The 19,544-nt window shown below is 40.9% G+C and overlaps 1 protein-coding gene across 1 annotated transcript in view; it reads left to right on the top strand.

The window, feature by feature from the left end:
• Window positions 1-13,678, top strand: part of LOC118394877 (solute carrier family 26 member 6-like) — a 35,921-nt gene extending 22,243 nt beyond the window's left edge. Inside the window, exons 14-19 of the mRNA XM_052463953.1 lie at window positions 4,822-4,929; window positions 6,040-6,171; window positions 8,019-8,225; window positions 8,650-8,704; window positions 10,168-10,316; window positions 10,434-13,678. Coding sequence (XP_052319913.1) covers window positions 4,822-4,929; window positions 6,040-6,171; window positions 8,019-8,225; window positions 8,650-8,704; window positions 10,168-10,316; window positions 10,434-10,460 — 678 coding nt within the window. The 3' untranslated portion in view covers window positions 10,461-13,678. The remainder of the gene's footprint in view (window positions 1-4,821; window positions 4,930-6,039; window positions 6,172-8,018; window positions 8,226-8,649; window positions 8,705-10,167; window positions 10,317-10,433) is intronic.
• Window positions 13,679-19,544: the final 5,866 nt, after the last annotated feature.

Raw genomic sequence — 19,544 nt, 5'->3', positions numbered from 1 at the left:
TAAAAAAATCTTACAATGTGCTCATGAGCAAGGCATGGAACCCTAATTGATCCTGCAAGTCCCTCTGGATAGGAATGACTGCTTAATGAGTTAAATGCAACTTAAGACAAAGGAGGTGATTGTGGACTACAGGAAAAAGGACCGAGCACACCCCCATTTTCATCGATGGGGCTGCAGTGAAGCAGGTTGAAAGGTTCCTTGGTGTCCACATCACACCAACAAACTAACATGGTTCAAGCACACCATGACACCTGTGAAGCGGGCAAGACAAAACCTATTCCCCCTCAGGAGACTCAAAAGGATCTACAGCTGCACCATCAAGAGCATCCTGACTGGCTGCATCACAACCTGGTATGGCAACTGCTCAGCCTTCGACCTCAAAGCACGACAGAGGGTAGTGCTAATGGCCCATTCCATCACTGAGGCCAATCTTCTTGCCATCCTAGACCCCTATACCAGGCGGTGTCAGAGGTAGGCCCTAAAAATTGTGAAAGACTCCAGCCACCTTAGTCATAGACTGTTCTCCCTGCGACCACACGGCAAGCACGACCGGAGTGCCAAGTCTAGGTCCAAGAGGCTTCTGAATAGCTTCTACCCTCAAGGACATAAGACTCCTGAATATCTAGTCAAATGGCTACCCAGATATTTCGCATTCAGAATAATGCTAGAGATAATTATTTATTTCAGCTTTTATTTCTTTCGTCACATTCCCAGTAGGTCAGAAGTTGTCATGCATAGGTGTAATTAGGTGGCAGGGAAGTCAGGCGCAGGAGAGTCAAATGGAGTGTAAAATTATGTCTTTTAATAAAGTCCAACGAGTATGCTCCATAACACTAACTGTACATAAACAAACAAACAAACATGGGTACGAGGACCCCGACACGCACCTAAACAACAATCGCACTCCACTGACAATAAAACAATCTCTGACAAAGACATGAGGGGAAACAGAGGGTTAAATACACAACAGGTAATGAATGGGATTGAAAACAGGTGTGTGGGAAGACAAGACAAAACCAATTGAAAATGAAAAAAGGATCAATCATGGCTAGAAGACCGGTGACGTCGTACGCCGAGCACCGCCCGAACAAGGAGAGGCAACGACTTCGGTAGAAGTCGTGACAGACGTTTACATTCACTCAATTAGTATTTGGTAGCATTTCCTTTAAATTGCGTCAAACGTTTTTTGCAGCCTTCCACAAGCTTCCCACAATAAGTTGGGTGAATATTGGCCCAATCCTCCTGACAGAGCTGGTGTAACTGAGTCAGGTTTTTAGGCCTCCTTGCCCGCACACACTTTTTCAGTTCTGCTCACCAATTTTCTATAGGCTTGAGTTTATAATTTTTTTATTTAACCTTTATTTAACCAGGTAGGCTAGTTGAGAACAAGTTCTCATTTACAACTGCGACCTGGCCAAGATAAAGCAAAGCAATGCGACACAAACAACAACATTGGAGATGTTTAATATGAGTCTGGAAGGAGAGTTTACAGTCTAACCAGACACCTTGTCCACATTTTCTTAGTCAGAACTGTCCAGAGTAGTGATCCGAGTCGGCCGGGCGGGTGCGGGCAGCGAACGGTTGAAAAGCATGCATTTAGTTTTACTAGCATTTAAGAGCAGTTGGAGATCATGGAAGGAGTGTTGTATGGCATTGAAGCTCGTTTGAAGGTTTGTCAACACAGTGTCCAGAGAAGGGCTAGATGTATACAGAATGGTGTCGTCTGTGTAGAAGTGGATCAGAGAATCACCCCACAGCGACATTGTTGATATATACAGAGAAAAGTTTGAGTCTAGAGTGTCACCCCCTTTGAAGAGGGGGGATGACCGCGGCAGCTTTCCAATCTTTAGGGATCTTGGTCAATATGAAAGAGACGTTGAACAGACTGGTAATAGGGGTTGCAACAATGGCGGCTGATAATCTTAGAAAGAGAGGGTCCAGATTGATTAGCCCAGCTGATTTGTACTGGTCCAGGTTTTGCAGATCTTTCAGAACATCTGCTGTTTGGGTGAAGGAGAAGCTGTGTAGGCTTGGGCAAGTAACCCGGGGGGCAGAGCTGTTGTCCGGTGTTGGGGTAGCCAGGAGGAAAGCATTGCCAGCAGTGGAGAAATGCTTATTCTAATTCTTGATTATTGTGGATTTATCGGTTTTGACAGTGTTACCTAGCCTCAGTGCAGTGGGCAGCTGGGAGGAGGTGCTCTTGTTCTCCATGGACTTTACAGTGTCCCAGAACTTTTTGGAGCAAATTCTGTTTGCAAAAGCTAGCCTTTGCTTTCCTGACTGACTGCGTGTATTGGTTCCCGACTTCACCGAACAGTTGCATATCCCAGGGACTATTCGATGCTATTGCAGTCCGCCACAGGATGTTTTTGTGCTGGTCGAGGGCAGTCAGGTCTGGAGTGAACCAAGGACTATATCTGTTCTTAGTTCAATTTTTTTTTAAAGGGGCATGCTTATTTAAGGAAAGGAAATGACTTTTAAAGGACGACCAGGCATCCTCGACTGACGGGATGAGGTCAATGTCCTTCCAGGATCCCCGGGCCAGGTCAAATTGAAAAGCCTGCTCGGAGAAGTGTTTTATGGAGCGTTTGACAATGATGAGGGGTGGTCATTTGACCGTGGACCCATAGCTGATGCAGGCAACGAGGCAGTGACCCCTGAGATCCTTTTTGAAGAAGGCAGAGGTGTATTTGGAGGACAAGATGGTCAGGATAAGATCTATGAGGGTGCACATGTTTATGGATTTAGGGTTGTAACTGGTGGGTTCCTTGATCATTTGTGTGAGATTGAGGGCATCTATCTTAGATTGCAGGACTTCCGGGGTGTTAAAGCATATCCCAGTTTAGGTCACCGAACAGAACAAACCTCCCCCTTTCTCCTCCAAACATAGCGATGGTCATTATGGCAAAACAGTTCTATTTTTTTTTTCATCAGACCAGAGGACACTTCCCCAAAAAGTACAATCTTTGCCTCCATGTGCAGTTGCAAAATGTAGTCTAGCTTTTTATGGCGGTTTTGGAGCAGTGGCTTCTTCCTTGCTGAGCGGCCTTTCAGGTTATGTCAATATAGGACTCGTTTTCCTGTGAATATAGATACGTTTGTACCCGTTTCCTCCAGCATCTTCACAAGGTCCTTTGCTATTGATTTGAACTTTTCACAACCACAGTACGTTCATCTCTAGGAGACAGAACACGTCTCCTTCCTGAGCGGTATGACGGCTGCGTGGACCCATTGTGTTTATACTTGCGTACTATTGTTTGTACAAATGAACGTGGTACCTAGAGGCTTTGGGAAATTTCTCCCAAGGATGAACCAGACTTGTGGAGGTCAACCTTTTTTTCTGAGGTTTTGGCTGATTTCTTTTGATTCCCCCATGATGTCAAGCAAAGAGGCACTGGGTTTGACAGTAGGCCTTGAAATACATCCACAGGTTCACCTCCAATTGAATCAAATGATGTCAATTAGTCTATCAGTAGCTTCTAAAGCCATGACATAATTTTCTGGAATTTTCCGAGCTGTTTAACAAACTATGGTTTTGACAAGTCAGTTTGACAAGTCACATCTTCTTTGTGCATGGCAAGTAATATTTCCAACAATTGTTTACAGACAGATTAATTCACTAATAATTCACTGTATCCCAATTCCAATGGGTCAGAAGTTTACATACACTAAGTTGACTGTGCCTTTAAAAAGAAATTAGTGGAGTGGTTGAAAAACAAGATTTAATGACTCCAACCTAAGTGTATGTAAACTTCCCACTTCAACTGTATATTGTTATTTTTTTCTGCTGCTCTTTAATGACTTTTACCTTTTATTCTGATCCGTATTTTTTTAACCGCACTGTCGGTTAGGGGCTCGTAAGTAAGCATGTCACTGTAAATTCTACACCTGTTGTATTCTGCGCATGTGACTAATAAAATGTTATTTGATTTGATTGAAATGAACAATATTAATGTCAGTTGAGAACTCTGAACACTCCACTAATAATAAGATACAAAATCAGTACTCATCTGAAACATAATGTGCATAGGGTTCTTTGGTTGAAGGGTTCTACTAGGAATATTCAGAGTTGATGACAACGCAACGACTATGAATTAACTTGAGACAACGGCATGCCATATTAGGCTGGCTTCACTTGCTTGTGGGAAGTTGTCAGTCTGACGTGGATGTGTTCAAGTGCTTTAGAACTCTGAACAATTCTTCAACCAATAAGATTTTAGATAGCTTGATAAGCTTGCTAACATTGCTAATAATGAAGTTAGCTAGCTTGCTTAACATTGACAATATGGTCAGACTAGCTTCATTATTCATATTGATAAGGAATTTGTCGTCATCTTTTGGTTGAAAGAGTAAAAGGTCAGTGGTGGGAAATCGGGTAACAACATTTTCTCAGTTTCCCACTTGTCATTCTGACTTGGATTCGGGGTCATTCAATTGAAATTTCCAACTGGGAACGAGCAGATTCTGATAACTCCAATAGGACGGGGAACACAGCCTTAGGCCATTAAACACGTTGATTGGCCAGTGAGTGGCCATGCCCTCGTCACACCTACAATGTATTTATTAAAACAGTCGTTTTGTGCCACTTCCACCTATTGCGCTCATCATTTCCACTGTGAAAATAGCACACATTTTTCTGACACACCCCTGTGGTTGAAAATGTGTTATTAGGAATTGTGGTTGGGTGCGGGTGAACAAACAGCCGACCCACGTGTGACTAGTGTTTGTGTGTCATTCTCACAATAGCCCTCTTTCTCAGAATTGCTTTCTGTCTCCTTCACTCTCTTTATCTCAAGCCCTCCATTTCATTTTCTTACACAGAGTGGAATTGACATTGGAATGCTGCTGATGAAAAAGAAGAAAAGAGACACTGAAGAAAAGAGAAAAGACGAGAAAGAAAAAAACAAAGCCAAAAAAGAGGCAAAAAAGGTATAATACACGTCCAACACACATATCAGCTGATGTACGAAGGGATATATACATACATTTATCTCATTTAACACCACCGTTGAAAAGTTTGGGATCACTTGCTTCTACACCTGTATTGCTTGCTGTTTGGGGTTTTAGGCTGGGTTTCTGTACAGCACTTTGACATATCAGCTGATGTACGAAGGGATATATACATACATTTGATTTGACTTAGAAATGTCCTTGTTTTTGAAAGAAGAGGACAAGTGTCTAGTTTGAGAAACAGACACCTCACAAGTCCTCAACTGGCAGCTTCATTAAATAGTACACGCAAAACACAGGTCTCAACGTCAACAGTGAAGAGGCGGCTCCGGGATTCTGACAATGGGACCAACCTGATATGGTTGTTTATATAGACAGTGTTTTGATATCTAGGCAGAGTTGCACAGAAAAATCCATATCTCAGACAGGTCAATAAAAATAAAAGATTAAGATGGGCAAAAGAACAGACACTGGACAGAGGAACTCTGCCTAGAAGGTCAGCATCCCGGAGTCGCCTCTTCACTGTTGACGTTGAGACTGGTGTTTTGCGGGTACTATTTAATGAAGTTAGTTTCTAGGCTGTTTCTCGCATGGAATAGCCTGACGAGTTTCAGAAGATAAGTCTGTTTCTGGCCATTTTGAGCGTGTAATCAAACTCACAAATGCTGATGTTCCAGATACTCAACTAGTCTAAAGGCCAGTTTTATTGCTTCTTTAATCAGGACAAACCATTTTCAGCTGTGCTAACATAATTATAAAAGGGTTTTCTAATAATCAATTAGCCTTTTAAAATGATAAACTTGGATTAGCTAACACAACGTGCCATTGGAACACAGGAGTGATGGTTGCTAATAAATGTAGATATTCCCCCAAAATCTGTCGTTTACAGCTACAATAGTCATTTACAACATTAACAATGCCTACACTGTATTTTTCATCAATTTGATGTTGTTTTTATGGTCCAAACATGTGCTTTTCTTTCAAAAACAAGGACATTTCTAAGTGACCCCAAACTTTTGAACTGTAGTGTAGGACTAAAAACCACACACACAAAAATTGTTAGTGACCTTATTTCTCTTCCCTTCCCAGAATGGTGTGAATGGACGCCTACCCAACAATACAGTCCATCCAGATGACAAGAGGGATGAAGAGAAAGGTTCCCCAGACCTGAAATTGAACCAGACAGCCATTGCCCTAGTTGACCGACCCATCAACGGACAGGTGTGTAGTGTAATGTACTACAGTATAGTGAGGCATTTAAGCAAAACAATTGTGTAGATGTTTGTACCCTGAAAAGATTCAGATATGGAGCCACCCCAGGGTCAAATAATAATAATAACAGAAGGTGCAACAGGTCAGCGCCTCAGGAGTAAATGTCAGTTGGATTTTCATAGCCGAGTATCTCTACCGCTCTTGCTGTCTCTAGAGTTGAAAACAGCAGGTCTGGGACAAGGTAGCATGTCTGCTGAACAGGCCAGGGTTCCATAGCCACAGGCAGAACAGTTGAAACTGGAACAGCAGCACGACCAGGTGGACTGGTGACAGCAAGGAGTCATCAGGCCAGGTAGTCCTGAGGCATGGTCCTAGGGCTCAGGTCATCAGAAAGAAAGAAAGGATAGAGAATTAGAGAGAGCAGACTTAAATTCAAACAGGACACCGGATAAGACAGGAGAAATACTCCAGATATAACAGACTGACCCTTGTCCCCCGACACAAACCTTTGCAGCATAAATACTGGAGGCTGAGACAGGAGGGGCCGGGAGACACTGTGGCCGCGTCTGATGATACCCCCGGACAGGGCCAAACAAACAGGAAATAACCCCACCCACTTTGCCAAAGCACAGCCCCTACACCACTAGAGGGATATCTTCAACCACAAACTTACTATCCTGAGACAAGAACGAGTATAGCCCACAAAGATCTCCCCCTCGGCACGAACCCAAGAAGGGGGCGCCAACCTGGACAGGAAAATCATGTCAGTGACTCAACTCACTCAAGTGACACACCCCTCCTAGGGATGACATGGAAGAGCATCAGTATGCCAGTGACTCAGCCAATGTAATAGGGTTTGAGACAGAGAATCCCAGTGGAGAGAGGGGAACCGGCCAAGCAGAGACAGCAAGGGTGGTTTTTGCTCTAGTGCCTTTCCGTTCACCTTCACACTCCTGGGACAAACTATACTCAATCATAAGACCTACTGAAGAAATTAGTCTTAAATAAAGACCAAAAGGTTGAGACCGAGTCTGCTTCTCTCACATGGATACGCAGACCCTTCCTTAAAAATGGAGCTCTATAGGAGAATGCCCTGCCTCCAGCTGTTTGCTTCGAAATTCTAGGGACAGTAAGGAGGCCTGCGTCTTGTGACCATAGCGTACGTTTAGGTATGTACAGCAGGATCAAATCATAAAGATAGGTAGGAGCAAGCCCAGGTATTGCTTTGTAGGTTAGCAGTAAAACCTTAAAATCATCCCTAGCCTTAACAGGAAGCCAGTGTAGAGAGGCTAGCACTGGGGTAATATGATAAACATATTTTGGGTTCTAGTCTAGATTATTGCAGGCGTTTTAGCACTAACTGAAGTTTATTTAGTGCTTTATCTGGGTCGCCGGAAAGTAGAGCATTGCAGTAGTCTAACCTTGAAGTGACAAAAGCATGGATTCATTTTCCTGCAATGTCACGTAGTCTAAATCTGTGGTGGCTCCATATGTAAAAACATTCATGATAGATGTGTGTTTTTCTCAAAATAGACCTTCTGAATTGTAAAATAGTGTTATCGTATACGGCTATTAAAAAAAATACTGCCACGTTCCCCCAGGGGCCAAATCTCGGGCGGCTCCATATCGAAATCTTTTTAGTTTACATAAATCTACCGCTGTGCTAAATTTGGTGCTTCAGTAAAACCTCCAGGTGCACCTAGGCCAACCCATAATGCTTTTGAAATGTGTATTTTATCAGAGCAGAGTAAAGTTTGAAACTCTGTCTCTCTGTCAATCTAATAAGCCCATAATGCTTTTGAAATGTGTATTTTATCAGAGCAGAGTAAAGTTTGAAACTCTGTCTCTCTGTCAAGGTGAACTGGGGTTTTGAGCAGCAAGGTAACGGGTTCGACCAGGACTCTAAAACTGATATTCGTGGCGATGATCACATGACCCAGATGTCCAGTACCGGAAGAAATGGAGAGATGGGGTGGAGCTCCGTCAACAACACACACACCATCATCCTGGACCTATCCACAGCCAACTTTGCTGACACGGCCACTGTGAAGACGCTGAAAAACGTATGAGTGTGTGTGGTTTTGAACAATGGTGATGAAGGAGTGGGGTTTGAGCACAAAGGGGATAGAGAGGAGACAAGGAAAGAGAGAAAGAGGTTTGGTTCACAGATGTTTTCAGAAATGTATTATTGTTAGTTTCTTTGTATATTATTGTTAGTTTCTTTGTATCCAGTCTTCTTATGTAACATTGTTTGCAGTCACTCTCCTGTGTGGCCTTGTGCTCAAAACAACCAAAAGGTCTTGTTTTCTGTGAGTTGGCAGGCCTAAATTATATTTTATGTACCCTATGTACCTAAGAGGCACAGATAGAAATTGGTGGAAATGAAGAGGGATGGAAGAGAAAAATAAGATCAATCCAAACTGGTGTAACAAAAACAGTCCCTGAGAGAAACATGGACTTCTTATTTGACTTTCTCTTTTTTTGCAGATATTCCTAAACTACAGAAAGATTGACATTGACATTTATTTAACTGGATGCCAAGGTGAGTATGTGTCAGTGGAGGACCATCCTCTTCATTGAAATTCTGAAAAAAAAAACTAGTCAAACATATATGTAACAAACTATACTAAATATATTCACGTCACCAAATCATTTATTAAACAACACAGTTTAGCAATGAAGGTCTACAATATATTCAACAGCACTCTGTAGCGTAGCACCGTAGTTTCCGTCCTCCTCTGGGTACATTGACTTCAATACAAAACCTAGGAGGCATGTGGTTCTCACCCCTTTCCATAGACTTACACAGTAATTATAACAACATTGGAGGACATCCTCCAACCTATCAGAGTTCTTGTAGTATGAACTGACATGTTGTCCAGAGAATGAAGGTAGTACTGAAAGCATAAGCTACAGCTAGCTAGCAGTGCGTAAAATGTGGTGAGGAGTTGACTCAAAGAGCGAGAAAGACAATAGTTGTACAGTTTTGAACAAATTAATTAACAAGTGAAGGAGAAGCAAGAAATAGAGAGATTTAGATTTTTTTAAATTATTTACTTTCACTTTCTTAGCTAGCGAATGCAGCTAGCTAGTTTAGCATACTCAAACACCCGGCTCAATCTCAAACAGAGAGGGATGCTATGTTAGCTAGCTGGCTATCCAACACTGAAACTCTTCCAAGTCAAGGTAAGCTTCTGGTTTTATATATTTATATTAATTTATTCCTACCAGGGCCCACCGGTATAACTGCTCAACTGCACACTATACTGCATAATTGTAGTGGGTTTACTAACGCGTTAGATCTAGTAGCTATGTTGATTATGACGTTAATATGGTGACAACAATGTAGGCTGTTTGCAGAGGTTAGCGGTTATTATATTAAGGTTTGGCTTGGAAAAGTTAACATGTAAACATGTATTTTACCAGCTCAGTTGACTGAGAACACATTCTCATTTACAGCAACGACCTGGGGAATAGTTAGAGACAAGAGGGGGGATGAATGAGACAATTGTAAACATACCTGAATTTGTCCAAGAAAAACTATAATTTGCAACAGTTGGACTAATAATTACACTCTAGATCAGCTAGATGCTGACAAGAGTGTGCAAGGCAGTATTGAATGTGTCAATATCTGTCACCTTGATTACTAAAATGTATCTTAACCTGTGTACCTACATGGTAAACGTTAATTCATATGCTAGGTTGTAGCAACCTCATGATGGATATTGGAAACATTTGAGTATCATGTAGTAGCCTAAACCTATCGTTGTTACGTTGAGCTGGTTGAATGGAAAAGGAATGACAGTCATCCAATATGCTGTAATAGAAACACTGTAAGGCCATGCTCATAAAAAAGTATCATCATCCCTCATCTTAAAATGGCACCGACCGCCACTGGTATGTGTGGTAATTCAGGCTCCAGCGCTCTGGCCGTAGCTTGTGTTGTCTGTGTGTGTGTTTGGGGTTCACATGTGTATTGTCTAACCTGGTTTGTCTCTCCTCCAGTCTGTGTGGTGGAGCAGTTATCGAGTGCAGGCTTCTTCTCTGAGTCCATCCCTAAAAGCTGTCTGTTCACTACGATCCACGATGCGGTGCTACACAGCCTCCGACTGCATGGGGCCTCAGACGTACCCATCATCTACGAGTATGCTCTGGTGAGTGGAGCAGACTTTGAGCTACTTTCTTGTTATTATTTCTTAGGCTACCTAGAAATGCATTAGTTAGTCACAGAATCATATCTTATGTTCTGACCCTATCTCCTCTTCTGTTAGGACTTGACCTGCACTACCAAGATGTAACCAACAGGGGTCACTTTGTTCCTCTTCCACTCCACCTCCCTTCCACTCCACCTTCATCTGCCTGGCTTCCCATTGGTTCCCCTCACCTCTTTCCTCTCTGTGAAAGAGAATGCACCACCGTGTGTGTTTTGCCGGTTGGACCAAGGCAGTTCCCCCTTCATGTTATGTTAAATAACTGAACACAAAATACCTCCCGAAAAAAAACGATAAAACTCCCCAATATATTTGTCAGCCACCTAAGATGTGTCGTCTAGTCAGCAGTTCACTTCACCTCCCCATCCCCGTCCCTCCCTTTAATCCATTCTTCCTAGGGCCAGTGTGTCCCAGACAGTAGTTTGTCCTGTACCTCAGGGGCCTTCTCCCATATATATATACACATAAACACACACACATACATATATATGTATATACACACATAAATATATATATGTATATATACACACACACACACATAAATATACATACACACAGTACCAGTCAAAAGTTTGGACACACTCATTCAAGGCTTATTCTTAATTTTTACTATTTTCTACATTGTGTCGAGCCATCCCGGATCCGGGATCGTGAATACAGCCTCAAGCTCATTACCATAACGCAACGTTAACTATTCATGAAAATCGCAAATGAAATGAAATAAATATGCTAGCTCTCAAGCGTAGCCTTTTGTTAACAACACTGTCATCTCCGATTTTCAAAAATATGCTTCTCAACCATAGCAAAACAAGCATTTGTGTAACAGCATTTAGCGTTCAGCAGGCAACATTTTCACAAAAACCGGAAAACCATTCAAATAAAATAATTTACCTTTGAAGAACTTCTGATGTTTTCAATGAGGAGACTCAGTGATATAGCAAATGTTCAGTTTTTCCTGAAAGATGATTTGTTTAGGAGAAATCACTCCATTTTGTGCGTCAAGTTTAGCTAAGAAAAGAAAATGTATCCAGGATTGTGTAAATCTATCAGCAAGCTCATTAGCGTAACACAACGTTAACTATTCATGAAAATCGCAAATGAAATTAAATCAATATGCTAGCTCTCAAGCTTAGCCTTTTGTTAACAACACTGTCATCTCAGATTTTCAAAAATATGCTTCTCAACCATAGCAAAACATGCATTTGTGTAACAGTATTGATAGCTAGCGTTAGCATTTAGCGTTAGCATTCAGCAGGCGACATTTTCACAAAAAAACAGAAAACCATTCAAATAAAATAATTTACCTTTGAAGAACTTCGGATGTTTTCAATGAGGAGACTCTCAGTTAGATAGCAAATGTTCAGTTTTTCCTGAAAGATTATTTGTGCAGGAGAAATCGATCCGTTTTCTGCGTCATGTTTGGCTACCAAAAAAAAAAGAACATTTCTTCCACATTAACTCCATAATATCGACTGAAACATGGTCCAATTTGGAAGTCGCTCTGGATAAGAGCGTCTGCTAAATGACTTAAATGTAAATGTAAATGTAAACGTTGTTTAGAATCAATCCTCAAGGTGTTTTTCACATATCTCTTCATGATATATCATTCCTGGAAGTCTCCTCTCTGTCTCAATCACATGGATGAATGCGAGCAGCTTGGAGATTACGCAACAATTTCAATAAAGGACACCGGGCGGACCCCTGGTAAATGTAGTCTCTTATGGCCAATCTTCCAATGATATGCCTACAAATACGTCACAATGCTGCAGACAACTTGGAGAAACGATAGAAAGGGCAGGCTAATTCGTGGCGCTTTCACAGCCATATAAGGAGACAATGAAAAACAGAGCGTCAAAAATCCTGCTCATTTCCTGTTTGAAGTTTCATCTTGGTTTCGCCTGTAGCATCAGTTCGGGGGCACTCACAGATAATATCTTTGCCGTTTTGGAAACGTCAGAGTGTTTTCTTTCCAAAGCTGCCAATTATATGCATAGTCGAGCATCTTTTCGTGACAAAATATTGCGCTTAAAACGGACACGTTTTTTTTATCCAATAATGACATAGCGCCCCCATAGGTTGAAGAGGTTAAGACATAAAAACTATTAAATAACATATCATGTAGTAACCAAAAAAACTGTTCAAAATCAAAATATATTTTACACTTGAATTTCTTCAAAGTAGCCACCCTTTGCCTTCATGGCACACTCTTGGCATTCTCTCAACCAGCTTCATGAGGTAGTCACCTAGAATGCATTTCAATAAACAGTTGTGCCTTGTTAAAAGTTAATTTGTGTAATTTGTTTCATTCTTCATACATTTGAGCCAATCAGTTGTGTTTTAAAAAATAAATTAAAACCCATGAATGAGTAAGTGTCCAAACTTTAGACTGGTACTGTATATATATAAATATAACACCCTTGCCTTTCATGAACAAACACTCACACTTGCCTTTTTTTCTCTTTTTGCACTGACTTTGCTGATAGCTACTTTGAGGAAAAATGTACTTACTCTCACTGAGATGTGGTTGTCCCACCTAGCTATCTTAAGATGAATGCACTAACGGTCAGTTGCTCTGTATAACATTGTCTGCTAAATTACTAAAATGTTCATGTAAATTCTAATTGCTTTAACAACATTGGCTCTAGCTAACTCCTCTGTCTCTCATAAGCTAGGGTTATACGGTTTCAATGCCAAGGGGAAACATACAATGGGTAATTTCATAAGCCTCACTGCTGATGAGGTAATCATAATTATGTTGAAAATTATGTAAATCATCCTAAAACAGAATCATGGTAGTTCAATATCCAATGAATGAGTATGAATAGCAGCTATTCACTCTGTGTTTCTAACATATCAACTTTAGCATTTTAGCTAATTAGCAACTTTGCAACTGCATGTCAGCTACTTTGCAACAACATAGCATCCTTCCCCTAATCCAGCTAACGTTTGCCACAACAAATTGGAATTTGTAACATATCATACAGTCCAGGTTGGCATCACGTAGCCTTGAGCCACATCTATACATTGTGTATTTCAGGGTCAAATTGAGTATAGTTCTTCCCTAGTTTGAACACTGTTATAGAGCTAATCTCTTTGTATCTTTCTGTATTTTCCTAAAGAGGATGTGAATAATTCATGTTAATGTGCATTTTGAACATTTTACTAAATTGTTCATTTCCTGATATAAATTAATCTACTTTGAATACGATTTGTAATTTTCTAGCATTGATCGAACACACACTCCAATATCTTTAAAGTAAAAATTATTGTTTGAGTACATGGCTAAATAAACGTCAGTAAAATGAGCAGATCTGTTGTGTAATTTATTGTTTTTATCTGTTTCATATTCAGCACTTGTATGATTGAATACACTTCTGAAGCATAGCTGCACTCTTTATTCTCTCCAAAATAATATCCTACACATTTCATCATTAGTTACACATTGCAAACTATGTGAAACGTATTGTGTCCTTGAGCAAGGCGCTTTGCCCAAATTGCTCCTGCAGTTGCTCTGGATATGAGTGTCTGCTAAATTACTAAAATGTACGTGTAAATGTTTTAGCCTGGTCCCAGATCATATCTTTATGTGCTTTAAACATATCTCCTGACTAATCATGATAATCATGTTGGTTCAAGACCATACCCATCTAAGACCAGGCTTTGTGTGACTCTCTGATAGTAACCGTCAGTGATTGAGCTTTGAGTGTATCTGCAAATCCATATATTTGTTTCACTTCTTAAGGTATAGGGGGCAGCATTTTCAATTTGGATAAATAGCGTGCCCAATTTCAACTTCCTGCTACTCATGCCAAGAATATAAGATATGCATAGTATTAGTATATTTGGATAGAAAACACTCTGAAGCTTCTAAAACTGTTTGAATCATGTCTGTGAGTATAACAGTTTTTATGTAGCAGGCAAAACCCTGAGGACTAACCGTTCAGATTTTTTTTGTTGTGTCTCTGTCTGTTCACTGATTTCTCATTGGCAAACGATATTTCTTAGGAACTTGTTTTTAGTTCCTACCCCTTCCACTGGATGTCAACAGTCTTTGGAATTTGGTTGAGGTTATTCATTTGTGCAATGAAGAAGTAGGGCCATCCTGGAAAAGGGTAACGCTGTTGAGAGTTGGCCAAGACTTGAAAAGTAGTGTTCGTTTCCTGTCATCCTCCATTGAAAACAGATAGACCTGTCTTCAATTTGATCGATCATTAACGTTTACCTAAAGTTGTAATACAAAAGTAGTTTATAGGCAACTTTTGAAATATTTTGTAGTGACGTTGCGCCAAATACATTGACATTTTCGATATATATGGACGGAATTAATCAAACAGAAGGACCAATTGTGATGTTTACGGGACATATTTGTCATGCATAGGTGTAATAGGTGGCAGGGAAGTCAGGCGCTGGAGAGTCAAATGGAGTGTAAAATGGAGTCTTTTAATTAAGTCCACGGAGTATGCTCCATAACACTAAATGTACATAAACAAACAAACATGGGTACAAGGACCCGACGCGCACCTATACAACAATCACACTACACTGACAATAAAACAATCTCTGACAAAGACATGAGGGGAAACAGAGGGTTAAATACACAACAGGTAATGAATGGGATTGAAAACAGGTGTGTGGGAAGACAAGACAAAACCAATGGAAAATGAAAAAAGGATCAATGATGGCTAGAAGACCGGTGACGTCGAACGCCGAGCACCGCCCGAACAAGGAGAGGCAACGACTTCGGCAGAAGTATTGGAGTGCCAGCAAAAGATGCTCATCAAAGATACGGCGTGTTTTATATTTTATTTCTGCGTTTTGTGTAGCGCCTGCAGGGTTGAAATATGCTACCCTCTTTGTTTACTGTTGTGCTATCATCAGATAATAGCTTCTTATTCTTTTGCCGAAAAGCCTTTTAAAAATCTGACATGTTGGCTGGATTCACAACGAGTGTAGCTTTAATTGTGTGATATAATGAAAGTTTGATTTTTATGTCATTTTTTATTTATTAGCTGCGCTACATTTTCCCTGTTTTTTGCCCAAGTGGGACGCAACCGTCCCCTATACCATAAGAAGTTAAAGCCAAACCCACTCAAAACCGGAAAAGTCCATCTGCTTCCACCTTGAACAGAAATAGCACATCACGTCGTTGCAAACGACCACTCCACTTTGTGGGGAATATGTCCACTAACCACGAATCTAAACAGCCATACCTGGAAACAGTCCTGGAGGACTGCTTAACTTGTCATGCGCTAATTAATTCAGGTGCGACAATATCACTCATCTCTCAAACATTGTTCGATTATCTCAAAAGGGCTTTGAAGCCAACTAAATGTTGGTTAAAAGTGGAACGATGCGACACTACACTTCGAGGGGTCACTCAGACTACTTCGCCTCTCACATTGAGAGTCATGCTGAAACTACACTTCCAGGACGTATCGCTCGTTCACCCTGTGTATGTTACCAGCCTCAAAACTGTAACCCTGCTACTGGGAGCAGACTTGATGGATCGGTTACTCCCATTGATGGATTGGAAAACCAGCAGGTAAGCTCACAGGCTAGCTGCAACGCAGTCATTCACAAGGGGTATCTGTCGAAAGCACCTCGTGTGAAAAAGACGTTTAGAAACCTCTTGGTGCAGAATCCGATCCAAGGAGATATTACGATATCTCGACACATTTCATCAGCCAATCTTATTGACCATTCTTGTCATGATTTCAAGCCAGCTGTCTCTGTGAATGAGCAACTTTGTTCCTCCTCGCAGTCGTGCAATACGGTAGTTGAGATGAACTCCTCTTGCCCTTCGGACACTTCCGCAAGCACTGCGGCTGTCTCAGCAAGAAAAACATTGATGCGCAGAGTATACTCTGCTTCTGATGATACACCTTCCGCTTTTTGAGGGACTGTCAACCCTTACAATGACACTAATGGCATCAGTCCAGCAACTGACCCGATGACTCCCACTGGTGAAACACTGTGATATCACAGACCGATATCCTCGTCTCAGTTTGCAGATACTGAAGAGGTTGCCACACGCGGACGCAGTGGTGACAGTCAGACCTCGACAGCCACTGAGGGTGTTGAAGCACAAACACCAGGAGATTTGGTTGAAAGGTAACAGCCATTCTCATAATAACGCGGCCACTGACAACTCGTACATACGGTCCAAACTTTTCGTTTGTGCCTCGGATACCAACACCACCCGCTGGTGGGGGGGGGTCCCAAGACACAAAAGGGGGGAAGAGTAGCCTAGACCCATGATGAGCCTTATCGAGACCGGTGTGGGGGTCGGGACTACGGACAACACCTTACGAGGCCGCCAGAGCATAAATCAAATCTAGTTGTAAACTCCCCTTTGAGAACAGTGAGGAGCAGACAGGCCCCTAGACAGGGATTATCTTAGAACACATCTAAGATAGTACTGAGGTGTACCACACTGATCATAAAGGAAGTCCAGTGGACTTGTCCACCTCCAAAACAAATGGCAACAATAATCATTCCCGGCCATGTGTAGTAGCCACTACAAGACAATTAGTAAAACGCTCTAATCATGTATTCCTGTAGGATAACATTTCAGAATAAATCAGTAGGACAACTGGTCCCCTTGAGTACCAATACCACAGTCAGTCCAGCAACACTCAGTAAGAGGATTATTAACCTCACAAGTTAAATTGCTATTGATAATAGCGACATAGGAGTCACTCAGAGTGCAACACGGGGAAGGAAATCTCCATTGCACTCTTCCAATGGTTAACCTGTTGCGACGAGCCATCCCGGATCCGGGATCGTGAATACAGCCTCAAGCTCATTACCATAACGCAACGTTAACTATTCATGAAAATCGCAAATGAAATGAAATCAATATGCTAGCTCTCAAGCTTAGATTTTTGTTAACAACACTGTCATCTCAGAATTTCAAAATATGCTTCTCAACCATTGCAAAACAAGCATTTGTGTAACACTATTGATAGCTAGCGTAGCATTTAGCGTAGCATTTAGCGTTAGCATTCAGCAGGCAACATTTTCACAAAAATAAGAAAAGCAACCAAATTAAATAATTTACCTTTGAAGAACTTCAGATGCTTTCACTCAGGAGACTCTCAGTTAGATAGCAAATGTTCCTTTTTTCTAAAAATATTATTTTTGTAGGCGAAATTATCTCCCGTTTGTTCATCATGCTTGGCTGAGAAATCGACCGGAAAATGCTACCACTACAACGCCAAACTTTTTTCAAAATTAGCTGCATAATATCGACAGAAACACGGCAAACGTTGTTTAGGATCCATCCTCAAGGTGTTTTTAACATCTATATTCGATAATATATCCGTCGAGGCAATTGGTTTCTCATAAGAAGCGATTGTAAAAATGGCTACCTCAGTATTTTACGCAAGATTTTCTGCGGGAGACACCATGTGACCACTTGCTATATATGCTCCCTTACGGCTATTCTTCAATGGAAATGCGTAAAAAGACATCACAATGCTGTAGACAGCTTGGAGAATACGTGGAAAACATAAGCTCATTCGTAGTTCATTCACAGCCATGTAAGGAATCATTGGCATGAGGCGGTTTCAAAAAATGCGACACTTCCTGGTTGGATTTATATCTGGGTTTCGCCTGTAACATCAGTTCTGTTGCACTCACAGACAATATCTTTGCAGTTTTGGAAACGTCAGAGTGTTTTCTATCCAAAGCTGTCAATTATATGCATAGTCGAGCATCTTTTCATGACAAAATATCTTGTTTAAAACGGGAACGTTTTTCATCCCAAAAAATGTATAGCGCCCCCTAATGCTTAACTGGTTAATCGCAAGACTGAACCCAACATGGGGGGACTGTCAAGATGTTGACCTGTGGGTAAGGTTTATGACCTCCCCCCTATAAATACATTTCTCCCTTCCCTCTCTCTTGACTCTACAGAGGGACTCTTGAATAGCCTTAGAGTAGAGTCTGGGAACATCAAACAAGTGGAGGGAAAGGAACCATAATTCGGTAATAGAACCAGAAGAAAATATGCGTTGGTACTTAACTTGTTATGGCTGCAATCCCCTATCAGGATAAGTGTCATCAACAACTGCTGAATAGCATTCAATAAATATTACTAAAAATATTTATATTCATGAAATCACAGCTTAGCTTTTTGTTAATCCACCTGTCGTGTCAGATTTTGAAATTATGCTTTCAGCGAAAGCAATCCAAGCGTTTGTGTAAGTTTATCGATTGCACTACAAAACATTAAGTACACGTAGCATCAGGATGCTTGATCACGAAAATCAGAAAAGCAATCAAATGAATAATTTACCTTTGATGATCTTTGGATGTTTTCACTCACACAACAAATGTTCTGTTTGTTCCATAAAGATGATTTTTATATCCAAAATACCGTTTGTTTGTCGCTTTATGTTCAGAAACATGTCAAACGTTTTTTATAATCAATCCTCAGGTTGATTTTAAAATATATCATCGATAATATATCAACCGCAAATGTCTTTCACAGTAGGAGAGGGGAAAACAATGGCTGTTCAAATTCTATTGCGCAAGCAAACTCATGTGACCACTTGTTATCGTTCTGGCTTATTTTATAAAATAAAAGCCTGAAACTATGTCTGAAGACTGTTGACACCTTGAGGAAGCGATAGGAAATGGAATCTGGTTCATATCCCTTTAAATGGAGCAAAGGGAGGCTATGGAACATGGAGTTTTCAAAATAGAATTCACTTTCTGGTTTGATATTCCTCAGGGTTTCGCCTGCAATATCAGTTCTGTTATACTCACAGACAATATTTTGACCGTTTTGGAAACTTTAGAGTGTTTTCTATCCAATACTAATAATAATATACATATATTAGCAACTGAGAACCTGGCCATTTACAATGGGCGCCTTTTCATCCAAGCTACTCAAAACTGCCCCTGCTGCAGCCATATGAAGTTAACCGTTATTAGTTTGACTACCCTGACATAAAACATGTAGTGTATTTGAGGTTGAAAAAGTCTTCTGAAGTTTGTAATTTCCACTTTGAAATTTCAGACTTGATTTTCCCTTACGAAAAATGTATCAACACCTATGAAAATGTCAATTTATTACAATCCACATAATAATTCACATCTCCTGTTGCTGCAGGATTATTTCCCTGTCTCAAAGTAAGATCCCAAACTGTAACGAACTGCAATGTT

The sequence above is a fragment of the Oncorhynchus keta genome, chromosome 15 (assembly GCF_023373465.1).
Source record: "Oncorhynchus keta strain PuntledgeMale-10-30-2019 chromosome 15, Oket_V2, whole genome shotgun sequence".
Lineage (NCBI taxonomy): Eukaryota > Metazoa > Chordata > Actinopteri > Salmoniformes > Salmonidae > Oncorhynchus > Oncorhynchus keta.
Note: the sequence above shows the minus strand (reverse complement) of the source record. Positions and strands in the feature narration are given on the sequence as shown.